Source organism: Hyla sarda, chromosome 1, assembly GCF_029499605.1.
Source record: "Hyla sarda isolate aHylSar1 chromosome 1, aHylSar1.hap1, whole genome shotgun sequence".
In the NCBI taxonomy this organism is placed as follows: domain Eukaryota; kingdom Metazoa; phylum Chordata; class Amphibia; order Anura; family Hylidae; genus Hyla; species Hyla sarda.
The window spans coordinates 173,016,247-173,037,038 of NC_079189.1; the positions used below are offsets into that span (position 1 = coordinate 173,016,247).

The 20,792-nt window shown below is 41.9% G+C and overlaps 1 protein-coding gene across 9 annotated transcripts in view; it reads right to left on the minus strand.

The window, feature by feature from the left end:
• Positions 1-2,817: 2,817 nt before the first annotated feature.
• BLTP1 (bridge-like lipid transfer protein family member 1) overlaps positions 2,818-20,792 on the minus strand; it is a 302,200-nt gene continuing 284,225 nt past the window's right edge. For all 9 annotated transcript variants that reach the window (XM_056564084.1, XM_056564133.1, XM_056564123.1 and 6 more), the window contains 9 exons: positions 18,253-18,410; positions 16,011-16,203; positions 15,690-15,907; positions 13,819-14,070; positions 13,335-13,538; positions 10,188-10,382; positions 9,251-9,385; positions 6,779-6,944; positions 2,818-3,602 (listed from right to left, as the gene is read on the minus strand). In XM_056564084.1, the coding sequence (XP_056420059.1) occupies positions 3,386-3,602; positions 6,779-6,944; positions 9,251-9,385; positions 10,188-10,382; positions 13,335-13,538; positions 13,819-14,070; positions 15,690-15,907; positions 16,011-16,203; positions 18,253-18,410 (1,738 nt within the window). In that variant the 3' untranslated portion in view covers positions 2,818-3,385. The remainder of the gene's footprint in view (positions 3,603-6,778; positions 6,945-9,250; positions 9,386-10,187; positions 10,383-13,334; positions 13,539-13,818; positions 14,071-15,689; positions 15,908-16,010; positions 16,204-18,252; positions 18,411-20,792) is intronic.

Here is a 20,792-nt window from a genome sequence, read left to right on the forward strand (position 1 = left end):
ATGCAAAAGTACATGTTCTTTGGGGGAAATAATGATACACTTTACCTTAAATGGGCACTGACAGAATCAAAAACTTTTTATATGATGTACATCTTATTAGCATTTCTAAAATAAATCATAAACATTTTTTATCTCCCTTTTATAGAAATCTTGCCTTATAAAAAGGTCACTAGAGGTTACCATACCATCCAGAACATAATCCTGTCCTGCTGCAGCATCATCTTTGTCCAAGCTGAAGCACAGGCTGGGACAAAATCCAGTAAGTGAGCGCTGTACTACCACACCTCTGTGCTCACTCCTGTCTTGTTTATCAGACTACAACATGAAAACAGAGAGGAGGGGGTTACAGAGCAGCCTGCAGTTATTGGATGAAGAGACCCAGCCCACCAGACTCAGGGAGGAAGTGAATGCAAGGTGAGCGAGGGCAAGCTCAGTGCTTGCCTCAAACACGCCCCTTCCTAAGCGTTGGATGTCAGAATAAGTGAGCAGCAGAACAGAGAGCTTTGCGAGCCAAATACAGAAGCTAGACACTTAAAAAGACATGTAAAGAATCTGCATGACCTAGTGAGTAACATATAGAAGGACTATTTATTTCGGTCATATGACAGGTATGTTTTAATATGAATAACTTTTCACAATTTTTTTTATAACTACTGTAAATAAAAAGTGTCACTTAAGTGGTGACAGAAGCCAACCACATCGTGTGTCTCATTTTTAAAGGGACCCCTGGTAGATGATAATCTGAACCTTATTGGTTGGTCCACTGGTTCTCTTCTCCTTTATGCCAGTTCTAATAAATCTTCCCTTCTATTTTATGTGCAAATTCACTTCATAAGATTAACTATCATATACTAGTGGTGAGAGATCCGTGCACTAAACACCAGAAGAAGACTTTGGAGCCTGTTATAAATATTGCAGGGGGACCACAACAGTTAGACACTTATACCCCATACTGAGGTTAGCAGATAAGTGCTATAGACCGTAATACCCCTTTTTACCTACAGAGGGATCCTACCTATGGGGGGCACAAACTACCTACAGAGGTGTCCTATCCACAGGTAGTAGGGTGCAAACTACATTCAGCAGGGGTCCTGCCTACAGAAGGCAAACTATCAAACTGGGTGTCCTACCTAAAGGGAGGGGGGACTACTTTCAGGGGGGTCCTACTTACAGGGCTAGACTTCATACAGGGACTGGAGAAGAAAAGGGAAAGTAAACAACTTTGATCAGAGAGTCACTGGATTTAACAGCACTTAATCTACAGGGTGGGCCATTTATATGGATACACCTTAATAAAATGGGAATGGTTGGTGATATCAACTTCCTGTTGTTTGTGGCACATTAGTATATGTGAGGGGGGAAACTTTTCAAGATAAGTGGTGACCATGGCGACCATTTTGAAGTCGGCCATTTGGAATCCAACTTTTGATTTTTTCAATAGGAAGAGGGTCATGTGACACATCAAACTTATTGGGAATTTCACAAGAAAAACAATGATGTGCTTGGTTTTAACGTAAATTTATTCTTTCATGAGTTATTTACAAGTTTCTGACCACTTATAAAATGTGTTCAATGTGCTGCCCATTGTGTTGGATTGTCAATGCAACCCTCTTCTCCCACTCTTCACACACTGATAGCAACACCGCAGGAGAAATGGTAGCAAAGGCTTCCAGTATCCTTAGTTTCAGGTGCTGCAGAATGGGCAAAACAAAAATTGGAACAGGACCCTCAGTTTACGCAGAAGATTTTGTTCAATGATGAGGCAAACTTTTATGTGAATGGTGAAGTTAACAAACAACCACCGCTATTGGTCTGATACTAACCCACATTGGATAGATCCCTCCAAGACTGTTGAAACACAAAAATTGATGGTATGGTGTGGTATATGGGGTACAAAGATAGTGGGGCCATTCTTCATCAATGGAAACCTCAAGGCCACTAGATATGCGAAATTGCTACATGATGATGTGTTTCCCTCTTTATGCACTGAAGCTGGCACGTTGCCTGAGTTTTTCCAGCAAGATGGTGCACCACCACATTATGGGTGTCAGGTCCGAGCATTCCCAGAGGAACAGTTTCCTGGAAAGTGGATTGGTCGTCGTGGGCCAGTTGAATGGCCCCCAAGGTCTCCCGATCTGACCCCCTTAGACTTTTATCTTTGGGGTCATCTGAAGGCAATTGTCTATGCTGTGAAGATATGAGATGTGCAGCACCTGAAACTACGGATACTGGAAGCCTGTGCTAGCATTTCTCCTGCGGTGTTGCTATCAGTGTGTGAAGAGTGGGAGAAGAGGGTTGCATTGACAATCCAACATAATGGGCAGCATGTTGAACACATTTTATAAGTGGTCAGTAACTTGTAAATAACTAATGAAAGAATAAAGATACGTTAAAACCAAGCACATCATTGTTTTTCTTGTGAAATTCCCAAATGAGTTTGATGTGTCACATGACCCTCTTCCTATTGAAAAAACAAAAGTTGGATTCAAAATGTCCGACTTCAAAATGGCCGCCATGGTCACCACCCATCTTGAAAAGTTTCCCCCCTCACATATACTAATCTGCCACAAACAGGAAGTTAATATCACCAACCATTCCCATTTTATTAAGGTGTATCCATATAAATGGCCCACCCTGCACACAACTAACAGAAATATATAGGTATTGTGCAATGCTTTTTACCTTTTTTTGTGGAAAATAATTTTTTAGGTGTGCCCCAAGGTAAAAAAAAGTTCGAGGAGTGCTCCAAGGTGGAAAACATTGGGAAACAGGGCTCAAAGTGATGAAACTGGTATATTCAAATAGAATAGCATAAAAAAGATTTAAATTTGTGAACAATTTATTGTTATGGCCAACGGAAAAATTCACAAAAATTCACAGTTAATATTCTGCAGTTATAACAGAAAAATTATAATATTGCACATATTGTAATAAAAACATGACTGCAGACATTTTACAGTGTCGAACCCCAATATTTAGTCCAAAATATACATAATCATGCAATGCTTTATCCTTTGTGGAAAGGTAGCATGCACCATAGTAAACAGGTACATTCACAATGGAATTATCAAACCCCTCTCATCCCTGAGTCGTCTTTATACGGAGATGTATACAGTGCTGGAAGGAAAATGGATGTGAGCTTTCCCTCAGCCAGAATGTATTGAAACTATTTTCACGTAGTGACATACACATTGCAGTAGCAGATTTTATCACGACAAAGGCCAAGTGTGCGCTCACAGTAGGAGATGCAGCTAAACAGTCCACAGGGATGAGAGATAAAAGCAGTTTCTCACTTCTAAATCCCTATTAAAACATCTTCCTGTACAATATAAAAAACAAATGTAACTCATTTGATCTTTGTCATTTGTTCACATTTTATACATGTTCAGTGCTCCTCTTTGTCTTTTCCTTTCTTATCCTTCTCATCTTGTAAAGCTGATCCAAGCTTTTTGATGAGGACTGACAGAACCTTGTCCAGAGGATCCATTACTCCACGCTGAAGCCATTTGGGAATAGTGGTTCTTGCATGGTGAAAACCTAACTTCTGAAGTATATAGTCAACACCTACAGGATCAATTTTTCTTCCTGTCCAAGATATAAGCCTATGGGGGTACAACATATGAAATATACATTATAGAAGGGTTTAAACACATACAAACTGGTACTCTGCTACACAAGAACCTTTGTTAAAATGCAGGTATATACCAGGAATTATAATGAAATCATTTAAAAGACTATGTGAATGGTACTGTATAGTGAGAGTAGTATCTGCTGATATTATCTATGATATAAGGAGCTAGGACCTCTGTTGACCAGGTACTTAAAGAAGTACTCCAGTATCATGCACACTCACCATCACCAGTCCTACAGTGCCAATTGTAATTATACTTTAAATGACTTTCTCCTCATGGCAGTATTTCTCTAAAAAAAAACTCACTTTGAATGAGAAAAACTATTCAAAACTGCGTATAATGTGAACTGACACAACTCACTTATAAATCTAATCAGTATACCCGACTGGACTTCGGTTCCAGCAGCCTAATTAGATAAACTGCAGTGATGAGAGACTCCACCTCCTCTCTATGCAAAGTCAGAGGCTTCACTAGAAGCAGCATTAGAAAATCATTTTAGTGTGGAAACAGAAATAAATATGTCTCAAAACTCATAAATGCCAGTTCATCTAAAACAGGTAAAACAAGACATATACAAGAACCTCTACATTATTCTTATAATAGCCTATATAAGCAAAAAGTGCTTCTGGAGTGCTTCTTTAAAAGAGGTACTCCGGCCATAATACATCTTATCCCCTATCTAAAGGATCTGGGATAAGATGTCTGATCGCGGGGGTCACACCACTGGGGACCCCCGCAATCTGTCCTTCTGCACCCACCTTTGCGAGCTCTCCGCAGTGCTGGAGGCACCAAGTGTGCAGCATGATGACTAGAGATGAGCAATGTTACAGCAATTCGATTCGTCACAAACATTAGCCTGCATAAATGAGTTCAGCTTTCAGGTGCTCTGGTGGGCTGGAAAAGGTGGATGCAGTCCTAGGTGAGAGTCTCCAGCCCACCTGAAAGCTGAACTAATTTATGCAGGCTAAAGTCAGCAGCCGCGTGGTTTGTGACAAATCGAATTACTGTAACTTCGCTCATCTCTAGTGACAACCACGGGACCGGAGTATCATGACATCACGACTCCACCCATGTGTGATATGATGCCCCTCCCCCTCAATGAAATTCTATGTGAGGGCGTGTGACAGCCGTTACGTCCCACCCCCTCAATGCAAGTCTATGGGAGGGGGCGTGACAGCCGTCACTCCCCCTTCCTATAGACTTGCATTGAGGGGGCTGAGCGTGACGTCACACGTGATGATACTCCGGCCCCGTGGTCATCACACTGCCCACTCGGAGTCTCCAGGCGGTGGAGAGCTCGCAAAGGTGGGTGCTGAAAGACAGATTGCGCAGGGGTCACCAGGGGCGGGACACCCACGATCAGACATTTTATCCCCTATCCTTTGGAGAGGAGATAAGATGTATTAGAGCGGGAGTACCCCTTTAAAGGGACCAGTACTATGCATACATTGAGGTTTTCAATGTTCCTCGATTTGCAGAGGGGAAAACAGCTTTGATAAACTGTATAATTTCTGTACCGAAATTGGCTGAAGTTTCATGTCCAAATCCATTGTGACTACTTTTTAGCCAATGCACAATTCTTTGTAAAGCATATGGGGGAAAAAAGGCAAAAAACTAAACAAAAACAACTGGAAAACTGATGTAGGTGATCAGTTTATGTATGTTGACAATTAATGCAGCTTTTCTAGGACATTTTATTTTGCTAGCTTGTGCAATAAATTTGAACCCTATACAATAAAGAAAAAAGAGAAAAACCATTTACACAGTACAAAAAGTCCCCTGTGGAGATAGTGGGGGAGATTTATCAAAACCTGGAAGAGTGGTGCAGTTGCCCATATTTTATTTTTTAGAGGCCTTTTTAAAAATAAGCAATCTGATTGGTTACTATGGACAACTGCACGACTCTTGCTCTAGACAGGTTTTGATAAGTCTCCCCCAATAAGCATGTGGATTATTTCTGCAGATTCCACTGCAGAGTAGCCTCACTGAATGGGGTTAATCTTTGAGTAGATACGCTAACACATCTGCGACAGAAATCAAAACGTCAGCCTCTGATTTCTGCTGCAGATCTTTCTTGTAAATACATGTCGGATCTGCCATAGGCAAATCCAACAAGTGTGAACATGCTTTTCTTTATCCCATGTAGTTTGTTCCTACATAGAAACATAGAGAAACATAGAACATAGAATGTGTGGGCAGATAAGAACCCTTTGGCCCATCTAGTCTTCCCAATAATCTGAATCCTATCAATAGTCCCTGGCCCTATCTTATATGAAGGATAGCCTTATGCTTATCCCATGCATGTTTAAACTCCTTCACTGTATTTGCAGCGACCACTTCTGCAGGAAGGCTATTCCATGCATCCACTACTCTATCAGTAAAGTAATACTTCCTGATATTACTTCATAAACCTTTTCCCCTCTAATTTAAAACTATGTCCTCTTGTGGTAGTTTTTCTTCTTTTAAATATCCTCTCCTCCTTTACCGTGTTGATTCCCTTTATGTATTTAAAAGTCTCTATCATATCCCCTCTGTCTCTTCTTTCTTCCAAGCTATACATGTTAAGATCCTTTAACCTTTCCTGGTAAGTTTTATCCTGCAATCCATGTACTAGTTTAGTAGCTCTTCTCTGAACTCTCTCTAGACTATCTATATCCTTTTGGAGATACGGCCTCCAGTACCGTGCACAATATTCCAAGTGAGGTCTCACCAGTGCTCTGTACAGTGGCATGAGCACTTCTCTCTTTCTACTGCTTATACCTCTCCCTATACATCCAAGCATTCTGCTAGAATTTCCTGCTGCTCTATTACATTGTCTTCCTACCTTTAAGTCTTCTGAAATAATTACCCCTAAATCCCTTTCCACATAGATGATGCAGCAGGAAGTTAGAATAGATGGAATTTAATTTGCTGAATTAAACATATTTCATGTGTACAATGTGATTTGTGACTTATATTGCTAATAATTCATATAATAAAAATAAATGTAAACGTGAGGTAGGAATTATATTTCTAGGCACTGCTTGCTGTATATTCAGTCATGGAGAACAAGGCTATTTCTTGCTAGCTTCTGTGTGGGGTGCGAACACTCGTTAGAAATATAAGTATTTATAATAAAAATGAATACTTAAGGAATAAATAAATACCTCAGTGTGGGCTCCAGGTGCCAAGTATTGCACATGAATTCCCGCCAGTCCACATATGTGTAGTTAGTGCCCTCCTCTCTGTCCTTCTCAGAAGAGCCATCATCAATCTGTATCACAGGACTCTTCTGCCCTGAACGAGTAGTGAAGACTCGCGGTGGGAAAATAACTAAACAGAAAGAACACAAGTCATAATAGGAATGGAAAATGAAATTAGAAATGTTATATAAGAACTGCTCAACACCCTACTCCAGCATTTCTGACTACATAACAATTTAATCTGTAATGCATGTGTAAATCTAGTAATTTTTTTCTGGCTGTTTGCCTGTGTGTGTCAAGTGTACTTCCCCCAAATATATAAAAAAGGCGCACGTTGTTCAAATATAAAAAAATATCTTATATCTAAGCAAGTTTTGAAGTGTGGTCTGGGCTGGAGTGATTGTGCCAAAACATAGTGATTGTGCCAAAATTTGCAACAATTTTTTAAATTGTCTCTTTGACAAAATAGGCTACAAATTCAAAAGTGGTAGTTCTATTGACTTTAACCACATTACTCATTGAAAAAGAGGGAATGCATAAAAGTCCCCAAATTTTTGGGCAATTTACCCATTGCCCAAACATTTACAACAGTTTAACACACAAATTCTGCCTAAAAATCTAGCATAACAGTGTAGATAAAGCAGGCATATCTTCTTATGTGTATATTGCATACTTCTAGAGAATTCAGATTCTAAACATTATAAGGCTATGTTCACACCTCGGAATGACCGACCGTACAGGAAATCTCTGTGCGAACATTCCACAGACTGCAGGCACCAGCATAACATTCCTGGTGTAGAAGAAAACTGTTCCCTGTAGAGAAATGTGTCCAAGCAGCTGATGATAAATGTTGAGTCAGCAAAGCCACTGTGATTGGCTGAGACACGCACGCCTGCCCCGTACTATTGGTTGTTGGGGGGGGGGGGGGGGGGGGTGCAGCCTCGCTCAGCTCAGTATTTGGCATCAGCTCCCTGGACACATTTCCCTACACCCTGATCTCCGCGCTCTCACAGAGAGATTGGGACAGAAGTGGAGAACAGGGATGTTGAAAACTGTGTCCCTGCTGCTGCGGCTCACTCTTGCCGCTGCAGTAAAACTGTGAACTCGATCCCCACAGCTTTCATCAGCGTGGGGATGTAAAAATGTGTGTCCCCACTGCTGGCTCTCTTCATCCCGATCCCTGCGGCGAGGATGTAGCAATGTGTGTCCTAGTGCAGAGGCAGGAGAGACCGCTAGCCATCACTGCTCTCCCCTACCTCTGATTACTGCTTCTTCAAATCAGTGTACCCGTGTCTCACTGCTTCCCCGTGACGGTGTCCCCCCATGCAGAGGCAGGGGAGAGCGCGATCACCATGCTCCCCTGCCTCTAAGATGTAGAAAATCTGTGGGGAAGCAGTGAGGCACGGGTAAACTGATTTGAAGAAGCAGTAATCAGAGGCAGGGAAGAGCGGTGATGGATAGCGGTCTCCCTTGCCTCTGCACCCCAAGACACACATTTCTACATCCCTGCTGCAGGGATTGGGGATGGAGAGAGCGAGCAGCAGGGACACACATTTCTACATCCCCCAGGCTCATGAGAGCCGTGGGGATCGGGTTCACATTTTTACAGCTGCGATGAGAGCGAGCTGCAGCAGAGGGGACACAGTTTTCAACAACCCTGTTCTCCGCCACGATCTATCCACTCTCATAGAGAGTATACAGTTTGTATATTCCGCTGTGAGAGCGCAGAGACCAGGGTGTAATGAAATGTGTCCAGGGAGCTTACGCCAAATACTGAGCAGAGCGAGCGGGGCGGGTGTGCGCATCTCAGCCAATCAGAGTGGCTTTGCTGACTCAGCATTTATCATCAGCTGCTCGGATACATTTATCTACAGGGAACAAACAATTTTCTTCACTACACCGGCGCTAGGGCTGCATGGGAATGCATCGTCTCATAGACGGCAATGCATTCCATGTGGAGTCCACAGAAAGAATGGACAGGTTCATTCTTTCTGCTGACTTGGAAAACGGAATTTCTGTGCCAGAAATAGCTGGCACAGTAATTCCACCGTGTACACAGCGCAGCAGAATCCCATTGAATTTAACAGAACTTTGCTGCAGTGGAATCTCTGTGCAGAATCTCAATGCGGAACTCCGCACAGAAATTCAGACTAGTACACATGGCCTAGGGGTGCAATCACACACATAGAATACACTGCAAATAGCGAATTCACAACTGTGGATATTAAAAGACAATTCTTATGTATTTTTGATTGGCATGTCAATAAAGTGATTGCCTTGTAAAATCTGCAACTGCAGATCTGCAACTTTAAATCACTAGCGAATCCGGTATGCGTGAATGCACTCTAACATAAGCTCTAGTTAGACAAATAGGCATCCATATACACTCTCATATACTCCTATATAACTAAACATGGCATGTTTTAATGGCTTCACCTTTCTCTTTTTCCTTCAGATATGCAGACACCAGATCATGCAGAAAAATAATAAGCTCAGCATCCATAGTAACACAGATATGATCTGTAAACTCCGTCACAACACTGCATTCCACCTTTGGTTTGCTGTCAACATCTGTAAGACACAAATGTTAATTATATATACAAATTAAGCAGTCAACCATACAATATACCCACACATAATAGGGGAGATTCACCAAGACCTGTACTGAGGAAAAGTTGACCAGTTGCCCATAGCAACCAATCAGATAGATTCTTTTTTTTTCAGAGGCCTTTTCAAAAATAAAAGAAGCCATCGGATTTATTTGCTATGGGCAACTGGTCAACTTTTCATCTGCACAAGTTTTGATGAATCTCCCCCAATATCATCTAATTACCAAAAGCATAGATATACAGTACACAAATATCCTTTCAACATATGCAAACTTTATATGCATTTCATATTTGCTCACATGTTCCACAACTGGTGCCAGTGTTGAGGACAAGCAAAGCAGTTCAGCTACTATGCATTACACAGAAGCATCATGATGGGGAAGATTTATCAAAACTTAGGTAGAGAAAAGTTGACCAGTTGCCCACGGCAACCGATCAGCTCGTTTCTTTCATTTTTAACCAGACCTCTAAAAAAATGAAAGAAGTGATCTGATTGGTTGCTATGGGCAACTGGCCAACTTTTTCTCTGCACAGGTTTTGATAAATCTCCCCTAATGTGAGCTGCAGCAGCTCTATCTTAGTGTTTATATGGATCTGACACATACAATGCTGTCCTATTAAAAAGCAGCAAATTATAGGGACTGGTCCACCATACTAACTGTTTTAATAACAGGACATTGTAGAGGTCGCAAGTAAACAACATATATATATATTTTTTTTTAGGTATATAAGTAGTGTAGTTCGATATTAACAACAGGTATTACCTTGCAGTGCAGGCTCTTGTGGGTCCTGTACATGTATTGATTTGAAGTCCAGCTGCATTCTAGGTAAAGCAAAGATGGTCTCTGTCTCATGGTTGTAACTGGATCCTCCATGAAAACCACTCAACAAACTTGCATTTTTTACCGCAGTGCTGCTCTCTGGATTATTTGCATCAACATTTCGAAGCAAGTTTAGTTCTGCAAAAAGAAAAAAAATCAGCAGCATGTTGTGGACATATTTTCCCTACTAACTTCAATGGTTAAGTCAAAATCCGCAACAAATCTGAAATAAAATTTTATTGGTGGGCATTATGCTACTGAAGCGCTGTAGAGCTGAAGCATAATAATATGCAACTGTAGATTTAAAAACAACCCAAAAACGACCATCTCTTTGAGAAAACCCCCATCTCAACTTTTTCTGTGACTGATTTTTCTCCCTTTATTGTCTGTGAAAGTAGCCCCTCATAAACAGATTAGCCCCTTATCGGACAAAAGACAAAGTCTGTGAGCAAATGTTTTAGCTAGAACCTTGAAAAGAACACACATAGGACTTAAATGCAGGATCTGAAAGCAGCTCTATACTCTGATGCAACACCAATCTAAAGCAAGGAGGGGAAGGCGTGGAAGAGGCATTAACCCCTTAACGACGAAGGACGTAAATGTACGTCCTGGCGAGGTGGTACTTAACGCACCAGAACGTACGTTTACGCCCTAAGCATAACCGCGGGCATCAGAGCGATGCCCGGATCATGCGCGGCAGGTCCCGGCTGTTGATTGCAGCCAAGGACCCGCCGGTAATGGCGGACACCCGCGATCCCGCGGGTGTCCGCCATTAACCCCTCAGATGCCGTGATTAATACAGATCACGGCATCTGCAGCATCACGTTCACTTAAATGGATGATCGGATCACCCACAGCGCTGCCGCGGCGATCCGATCATCCAGAACGGCAGACGGAGGTCCCCTCACCTGGCTCCGCTGCCTTCCGGGCGTCTTCTGCTCTGATCTGCCTTCCCACAGACCAGAGCAGAAGATCACTGATAATGCTGATCAGTGCTATGTCCTATACATAGCACTGAACAGGATTAGCAATCGAATGATTGCTATAAATAGTCCCCTATGGGGACTATTAAAGTGTAAAAGTAAAAAAAAAAATTGAAAAACCCCCTCCCCCAATAAAAACGTAAATTGTCCCATTTTCCCTATTTCACCCCCAAAAAGTGTTAAAAAATATTTTATATACATATTTGGTATCGCCGCGTGCGCAAATATCTGAACTATTAAAATAAAATGTTAATGATACTGTACGGTGAACGGCATGAACGTAAAAAAAAAAAAAGTCCAAAATAGCTGCCTTTTTATAACATTTTATTCCAAAAAAATAAAATAAAAAAATGTATTGAGTTTTATATAAGCAAATATGGTATCAGTAAAAAGTACAGATCACGGCGCAAAAAATGAGCCCTCATACCGCCGCTTATACAGAAAAATGAAAAAGTTATAGGTCTTCAAAATAGGGGGATCTTAAACGTACTAATTTGGTTAAAAAGTTTGTGATTTTTTTTTAAGCGCAACAGTAATAGAAAAGTATGTTATCATGGGTATCATTTAAATCTTATTGACCCAAAGAATAAATAACACGTCATTTTTACCGTAAATTGTACGGCGTGAAAACGAAACCTTCCAAAATTAGCAAAATTGCGGTTTACTTTTTAATTTCCCCACACAAATAGTATTTTTTTGGTTGCGCCATACATTTTATGGTAAAGTGAGTGATGGCATTACAACGGACAACTGGTCACGCAAAAAACAAGACCTCATACTAGTCTGTGGATGAAAATATAAAAGAGTTAAGATTTTTTGAAGGCGAGGAGGAAAAAACGAAAACGTAAAAATAAAATTGTCTGCGTCCTTAAGGGGTTAAGGGAGAGATGCTGCCAGCATAGTGCCGCATCACAGGAGCTAATAAAGCAGGAAGGAGGCAGGGAGATGAAGGCTGTCAGATGGGGAGATTGCAGTCCATGTCCTTCTGCAGTAGGGAGTTAAGCAATGCTGAAGAAGTCCATGCTCCATGCCAGTAGCCTAAAATAAGAAGAATAGCTATGGAACAGTAATGAGATGGAGTTCTATGCTTAGAATTAAAATGAGATGAGGAGCTTTGCTGTCAAATAGCAATGAGACAAAGTTCCTTGCCGGGGACCAGGATTGTGATGCAGGGGACAAGAAATAAAATGTGTCGTCATGCTGTGAACTAGGAATGAGATTGAGAGCCATGCTTTGGATGAAGAGTGACAAGGAGAACCATGCTGGGGAGAGAAATAAGACCGTAAATCATGCTGGAAGGGGGATGAGCACTCTGCTCTGAGAGCAGCTGGCAGGCACTGCTGCCTAGTTACAGCACCCCTTGCAGGCTCTCACAGAAGGGGGCAGGCCGGGAAGTGAACATTGATGAGGCAGGGGAGCTGGGCGAGCCGTCTCCCCGTCTCCATTGAATGCTGGAGAGCAATGTAAACAGAATTCGTAATGGCCTTTACTCTGGAAATATTTCACCTAAATATGCAAATAACTCCTCTTTTTAAAGCTATTATCATGCTCAATAGTCCAGTATATTGGGATAAGGGTGAACTAGCTGTCAGTTTCTCTTTATTATGTACTGTAATATTGTAGGCTTAAAATATGCAGTTTTCACCAAAGTGATATTCACACAGTGCAGATTTGCAGAGATTCCTACAACGGAAATTTGGTTCTATACATCTGAGTGGGAATATATCTGGAGCAAGGACAGCTCTCTGCATGGTTAAGTCAGATGAATGGGACAGTTACAAACAAGTCTGCATTTGGCCTTATATTATACCCTAAGTCTTCTGTTAAAAATAGGTTTGCTGGTAACTGGCCTGTAGATTACAAGGAAAAGATTAATAAACCAACACTAACTTGTTTAGCAAAAGAAAAAGAAAAATGTGGTAACTATTAAGGTTAAGCCCTGAGATTCTAATCATTTTTATATTGTAGGAAAATGTGAAATACTACTTTTCCCACAGAAAAGTGCTAAAGTCTCTTAGCTTCCCCATAATGTTTGTAGCAGAGTGCCACAACAAACAAAACAAGAGCAAACAGAGCAGACATAAGACAAGATAACTGCAAAACCTACCTTCATTTCTCATAGCAGTGACATAGTTAAACCATTCCTTTACACTAGCTACTCCATGTGGTGGGTTTTCATGACGCCTTCGTGTGATTTTAGTGATTGTTGCCATAGGACTTTCCAGGGCCCCACAGGGCTTAGTGACCATTGTGTTGTGTCCAAGGTGAAAATCGAGGGTTTGTACAATGTATGTTGAGTGATCACTTGAGCCTTAAAATTAAGAGTATACATATTACTTACATATTTAAAAAAGCATGAGCCTCAGGTGTTTATTTGCAATGTAGGAAAGCAACAATTTTTACCAAAATCTAAACTTTTTTAACTTCTATATATTCTAGAGTTTCATAACAATCCCCATTAACTAATAACACTTTGTATAACATCATGTATACACATCTATAGCCTTCACAACCACAAATCCCTTATAAATATTTACACTGTCTGTACAATAGCTGGTGAATGTTTACTGTATGTATGCCTCCATAAGTACCTTCTTCCCAAATTTTTTGTGCTTCAGTCCAAAATGCGATATTTGGCTCTTCTAAATGAAATAATGCCCAAGATTTTGAACGGAAATTGGGCCCATGGAAACATGCTAATGTCATATGATTGCCATGTAGGCTCATAGAGCCTCCTAGCTGAACAGTATCTTCTGGTAGTGGTATCTGAAACAAGGATATGTGGCAACCAGATATAATCTTGAGTACTCCTGGCCAGTGACGGTGGTGAGCAGCATCCAGCACTGAAAAACACAAGGATGATTGAGTTCACTACTCTTTAACACCTCTACTCTTCACAAGTTTTCTATCCCACATTTATTCTTAGATTTCATGGGAGTCACTGCTTTACCATGTGCCATCCCTCTGTTCTACCATAGCAGGCCTGTCAGCAAACTGCTGAAACCCTTAGGCTAGGTTCACACTACGGAATTTCCGCCTGCAATTCCGCTCTGAAATTGCAGGCGGAAATTCCGCTTACTAAAATGTATAGTATAGTGAATGGGTTTCTGTTCCCAAATTCACACTTCGGAATTTGTGAAGCGGAATTTGTGAACGGAAAATCCGCTTGAAAATTTCCGCCTGAAGAATGGCGTTGCTCACTCTTTAGGCGGAAATACTCGCGGAACACATTGCAGTCTATTGGAGACTGCAGTGTCCGCACCTGAATCATTCGGCGCTGTCCGCACTCGAAATCTCCAGGAGGAAATTTTCTGCCCGCAGATTCCGCAGTGTGAACCTAGCCTTACAGAGAGGTCAGAAGGGAAGTCGAATCATACCTGTGGTGTCAGTTATACAGCTTGCATGGCTGAGAAAATATATGTTAAGCTCCCAGCTGCTGCTAGTTCCCAGGAGGCGGACCTACTTGATAGGTGCCCAGAGCCCTCTGCATTGAGAGAGTTCCTGGCCCCTCCTCTCAGCTATGACCAATAGCTCTAGCGTCCAATCAGAAGACCACTTGGACTATCACTCATAGCTGAAACGAGAGGCTGGGAACGCTCTTAAAATAGAGAGCTTTGGGCACTTATCCAACGAGTAGACAATGCCTTTTGGGCACCTGTGGCAGCTAGGAGCTTGTACAAGCTGTATGATTCTACTGTCTTCCCTGACCTGCTGCAGGCCTGTTAGCAGTTTTGCTCAATATTGCTGACAATTTTAAAATACAAATAGCTGCTTTTATTCTTGCATATTGTAACTACATTACTTGATACAGAACTACATGGGTAATGTAGATTAGGGAACACCAGTTATTTATACAGAGCATTTTACATAACCTTAGTTTTGTGATGCCTCTAAACACTTTAAAAAACAGGAAGGCAATGCTATTGGAGGAAAAACACTGACAGACATAAATCTTGTTCTCCAGTACTAGCTCACCATTCAAATAATCAGAACGGCTGAAAACCAAATTTCAAGAAAAATAAACAAAGGGATACACTTTAAAAAGGGGTTTCCAGGCCTTGTATATTAAAGGCTATCCTTACGATTGAAGGGCTGTCCCAGACCACTTCAATGGAATGAGTCGCAGTACTAGGTAGAACCTCTATCAAATGCATGAAATTATGCCTGGCAGGAAGTGAAGAGGATGGAGAGCAAGTGGCATGGCCCCTTTAATCAGATGATCAGCAGGGGGTGCTGGAAGTTAGATATTGATGGATAGGTCTTTAATTTAAAGATCCTGGAAGACCCTTTTATCATGAGTGAATAGTGTTAAGGCTATGCATTTGCATAAAATGTATCAGAAATAGTATTAATAATCTGAATATTATGTAAATAAGGAAGTTAACAAATAAAGGTGTGTACATAGAAAAAAAAATTATTGAAGTTATACATAGTACTGATTGAAAAATTCTGCAACTCATACATTGTTCCCGTGAATTCTTTTCCACGTTGGTCACAACAGCCTTGGGTGGAAGGTACGGAACAGGCCCCCAAGTGGACAGTGCACGTTTGCTTGTGTCAAACTGCTGAGTGAAGAATTCTTGCAATTTCATTCCAATTTTAATAAGGTCTGGAGTGGTTGATCGTGATATCATCACCTGAAAAATGTCCCACTGTAGGTCTCCGTGGATAAATATTACACTAAGGCAAAGAACAAATTAAAATAAAGATCAAGTAAACAATTACCTTAGAATTTGGTTTGAGGCAATTATAATAATAGCAATTATGATACATGCGTGTGTACCTTTTGTCAGATATGCTTGTGTCCATTGGGGTGTACAGGTTAACGTTCCACTCATCCTGTAACTTTAGGTCTGCGTTACTGAAGATTCCCATAAGGATACTGGATCCCATGTAATCAACACGGGCTTCAGTGGAGCCCATTGTTATCTGGATCTTATGACTGGGCTGTTGATTGGGATGTTCTGAAATATGAGCTGTGACAAAATATATATTTATTCAGACTGCATATGAAATGTAAGATAAAATATCTATTATGTATATAAGTGAAAATTATTTACTCATCCACTGGAATGTTCAGCTGTAGCTACAATACCTTTATGTTTTCTGGGGTTTTGTACCACAGAGGCCAGATGTCACATTGTAAAAACAACACTTCAATGTAATAATTATTTTAGAAAGCACAGTCGCCTGAATATACTGCCCTGTTTAAGACATGTCTGCTGTATTATTAGTCCAAATGGCACAAATAATATTGAGGAAGTTTAACGAATGCAAATACACCACAAAATGCGCCATGACTTGCTCCATATTTATTTGGAGTTTTACACTCATTTTAGTTAGGGGTCTGCTGTATTCAAGAGGAAAGCATTGTTCCTGCTCTCCACACCAGAGACTGACAGCATGTACAGCACATAAGTGAGTACACTCTTCACATTTTTGTAAATATTTTGTAAACACTCTGCTATGTAAAGTGCACAGCCTGTATAACAGTGCATGCAGTTGCTTTCCCCTTAAAATAACTCAATACTCAGCCATTAATGGCATTGGCAATAGAAGTGAGTACATCCCTAAGTGAAAATGTCCAAATTGGGCCCATCAGCCTATTTCCCTCCCCGGTGACATGTGACTCATTAGTGTTACAAGGCCTCAGGTGTGAATGTGGAGCAGGTGTCATAAAATTGGTGTTATCACTCTCACACTTTCTAATCTTGGTCACTGGAAGTTCAACATGGCACTTCATGTCATTCTCGAAGGATCTGAAAAAAAAAGAATTGTTGCCCTACATCAAGATGGCCTAGGCTACAAGAAGATTGCCAAGAGCACGTGCTCAGCATTTATCCACAGGTTGTCTTTGGAAAATAGACGTATGAGTGCTGCCAGCATGCAACAGAGGTTGAAGGGGGGAGGGGTCAGTCTGTCAGTGCTTAGACCATATGCCGCACACAGTATCAAACTGGTCTGCATAGCTGTCATCCCAGAAGGAAACCTCTTCTAAAGATGATGCACAAGAAAACCTGCAAACAGTTTTCTGAAGAAAAGTAAACTAAATACATGGATTACTGAAACCATGTCCAATGGTCAGATTAGACCAAGGTGACCTTATCTGGTTCAGATGGTGTCTGATGCATGTGTGACGGCAATCGGGTGAGGAGTACAAAGACAAGTGTGTCTTTCCTACAGTCAGGCATGGTGATGGGAGTGTCATGCTCTGGGCCTGCATGAGTGCTGCTGATACTGGAGAGCTACAGTTTCTTAAGGGAACATCAATGCCAAAAATGTACTGTGATAACTGAAGCAGAACATGATCCTCTCCCTTCTGAGATTGGGCCACAGGGCAGTATTCAAACATCATAACGACCCCAAACACACCTCCAAGACAAACACTGCCTTGCTAGGCTAAGGGTAAATGTGCTGGACTGACTAAGCATATCACCAGACCTAAATCCTATTGAGCATCTGTGGGGCACCTTAAAATGTAAGGTGGGGGAGCGCAAGATCTCTAATATTCACTAGCTCTGTGATATTGTCATGAAGGAGTGGAAGAGGACTCCAGTGGCAACCTGTGAAGCTCTGGTGAACTGTATACCCAAGGCTTAAGGCAATGCTGTAAAATAATGTTTTTCACACAAAATACTCACACTTTTGGCCCAATTTCACTTAAGAGAGTTGCCAATGCATTAATGGTTGTGTGTTGAGTTATTTTGAGAGGACAGCAACAAAACTGTTATACAGGCTGTGCACTCACTACTTTACATTGTAGCAGAGTGTCATTTCTTCAGTGTTGTTACATGCAAAGATATTAAAAATATTTACAATAATGTTAGGGGTGTACTCACTTATGTTAGATACTGTATATGAGTAGGGAAGCATATTCAGGAGACAGCTCAGTTAAAAATACTATGACAGACATATAAAGAAAAAAAACTGACTTAAGGGTTGTTTTTACCAAAGTTTGTATACCCACATATAAAAAAAGGAAATTGCTTTAAAATGTGTCTGAAAAAGTCTGTAGGCTAGCTTACCAACCATCTCCAATGTGTTAACGTCTATTGTACCACCGACTACTCCCCCTCTGGAATCCAACTGAGATCTCCCAAGGCCTACAGACATACTGATTTCCCTATCTCGGTTGCTTCCCACAGACAGACGTCCTTGGCTTTTTAGACCACTTGTGGTCCATCTGAAAACAATGCAATTTGTTTTAACATCTGAATTTTTTTTTTATCAAAGAAAATGTTATGCACATTAATGCCTTAAAATTACCGTATTTATCGGGATATACCACGCACTGGCCTATAACACGCACCCTCATTTTACCAAGGATATTTGGGTAAAAAAAGTTTTTTACCCAAATATCCATGGTAAAATGAGGGTGCGTGTGTGCGCGTGTATACCCCGATACACCCCCAGGAAAGGCAGGGGGAGAGAGGCCGTCGCTGCCGGCTTCTCTCCCCCTGCCTTTCCTGGGGTCTAGAGCCCTGCTGCCGGCCCTTCTCTCCCCCTGGCTATCGGCGCTGCTGCCCGTTCTGTCCCCCTGACTATCGGTGCCGGCACCCCATTGCCGGCGGCGACAGCCAGGGGGAGAGAAGCGGCGCCGACAGCCAGGAGGAGAGAAGGGGCAGCGGCACCCATTGCCGGCGCCGCTGCCCCGTTGCCTCCTCCCATCCCCGGTGACATAATTACCTGTTGCCGGGGTCGGGTCCGCGCTGCTTCAGGCCTCTGGCGTGCGTCCCCTGCGTCGTTGTTATGCACTGCACGGCGTGGCGCACTGACGTCATGCGCCGCGCCGTGCATAGCAACGACGCAGGGGACGCACGCCGGAGGCCTGAAGCAGCGCGGACCCGACCCAGGCAACAGGTAATTATGCCACCGGGGATGGGGGGAGGCAAAGGGGCAGCGGCACCGATAGTCAGGGGGACAGAACGGGCAGCGGCGCCGATAGCCAGGGGGAGAGAAGGGCCGGCAGCAGGGCTCTAGACCCCAAGAAAGGCAGGGGGAGAGAAGCGGGCAGCGACGGCCTCTCTCCTCCTGCCTTTCCTGGGGGTGTATCGGCATATAACACGCACATAGACTTTAGGCTAAAAATTTTAGCCTAAAAAGTGCGTGTTATACGCCGATAAATACGGGTATATATGTGTGTATATATATATATATATATATCTATATGTAAAAAATACATCAGTCTAACATGCAATACTCTAAATATTTCTTAATTTAACTGTTTGAACCAGAGACATTTCACACCAAAAAATTCAGTGTGCTAGTTAAGGGAAAACAATATGGTAAGCAGGAACTTTTGGAAAGAGAAGCTGCAAGACAAGACTGTAAAACAGGCTAGCCCAACTATCAGCGGATGTTTTGCATTCAGGGGCACTGGATTGTAACGCTTCTACTTTACTGTTTTCCTGGAAAATAAGTGTTGACAGAGGTGTTTGGCAGTTCTTTATTTCCCCTAACTAAACATGCAAGTTTTGTAAACCAATCATCAGACAATTAATTTAAAGAGGGACTTAACAACCGTTCATCTTGTGTTATTCACTCAAAAATATTTAGACAGGTGTAAAGGTTAGACCTCAACTACAAAAAGATTTTCATAAAATAGAGCAAATCCAAAGAAAGCTACAAAAACGTGGCAGGTCCTAAGCGTAAAACAATCATTGAAGGAAATCTGTCATCAGAATCACCCGCACTAAACCTGTTACACAGGCTTGTAGTGCGGGTGATCCTGATTAAAACGCTCCTTACCTGGTTAAAAATGGTTGAGCGCTTCTTAAGATATCTATATTTTTAGTTTTCTGTTATTCCCTGGCTTGGGACTCAGTGGGAGGTGTTATCATCTGGGACTCGGCCACACGTCATATGAGCTGGGCGGAGCTGCCGCCCGGCTCATGAATATTCATGAACTTATCCTCGCGGCCCTCCCCACCAGACCTAGAAAAAGGAGTTAGACTATGAGGATAAGTTTATGAATATTCATGAGCCGGGCGGCAGCTCCGCCCAGCTATAATGACGTGTGGCCGAGTCCCAGATGATAACACCTCCCACTGAGTCCCAAGCCAGGGAATAACAGAAAACTAAAAATATAGATATCTGAAGAAGCGCTCAACCATTTTTAACCAGGTAAGGAGCGTTTTAATCAGGATCACCTGCACTACAAGCCTGTGTAACAGGTTTAGTGCGGGTGATTCTGTTGACAGGTTTCCTTTAAAGAATTCATTGGTTTTCCAGCATTTAAAAATAAAAAAATACCTACCCCATGTCACCTGCAGGAGCTCCCGTTTCCTCCACTGCTCCGGTCTTCTGCCTGTTTCTTAGACGAGAGCTCAGAGCAGGTCCTGCTCAGCTAAAAATACTGACCACAGCAATGTCCTCTCTGAGCTAGTGATATGCTGGGCATATGCTGCCCTGATTCAAATCTCATCTTGAAAGCAGGCAGAAGACAGGAGCAGCAGCAGAGAATCATAAAAGAGGGAAACGGGAGCTGCAGAAGCACCTGAGGGTAGGTTATTATCAATTTCCTTTTTTCAATGCCAGAATACCCTTTTACAATTATTAAAATTAT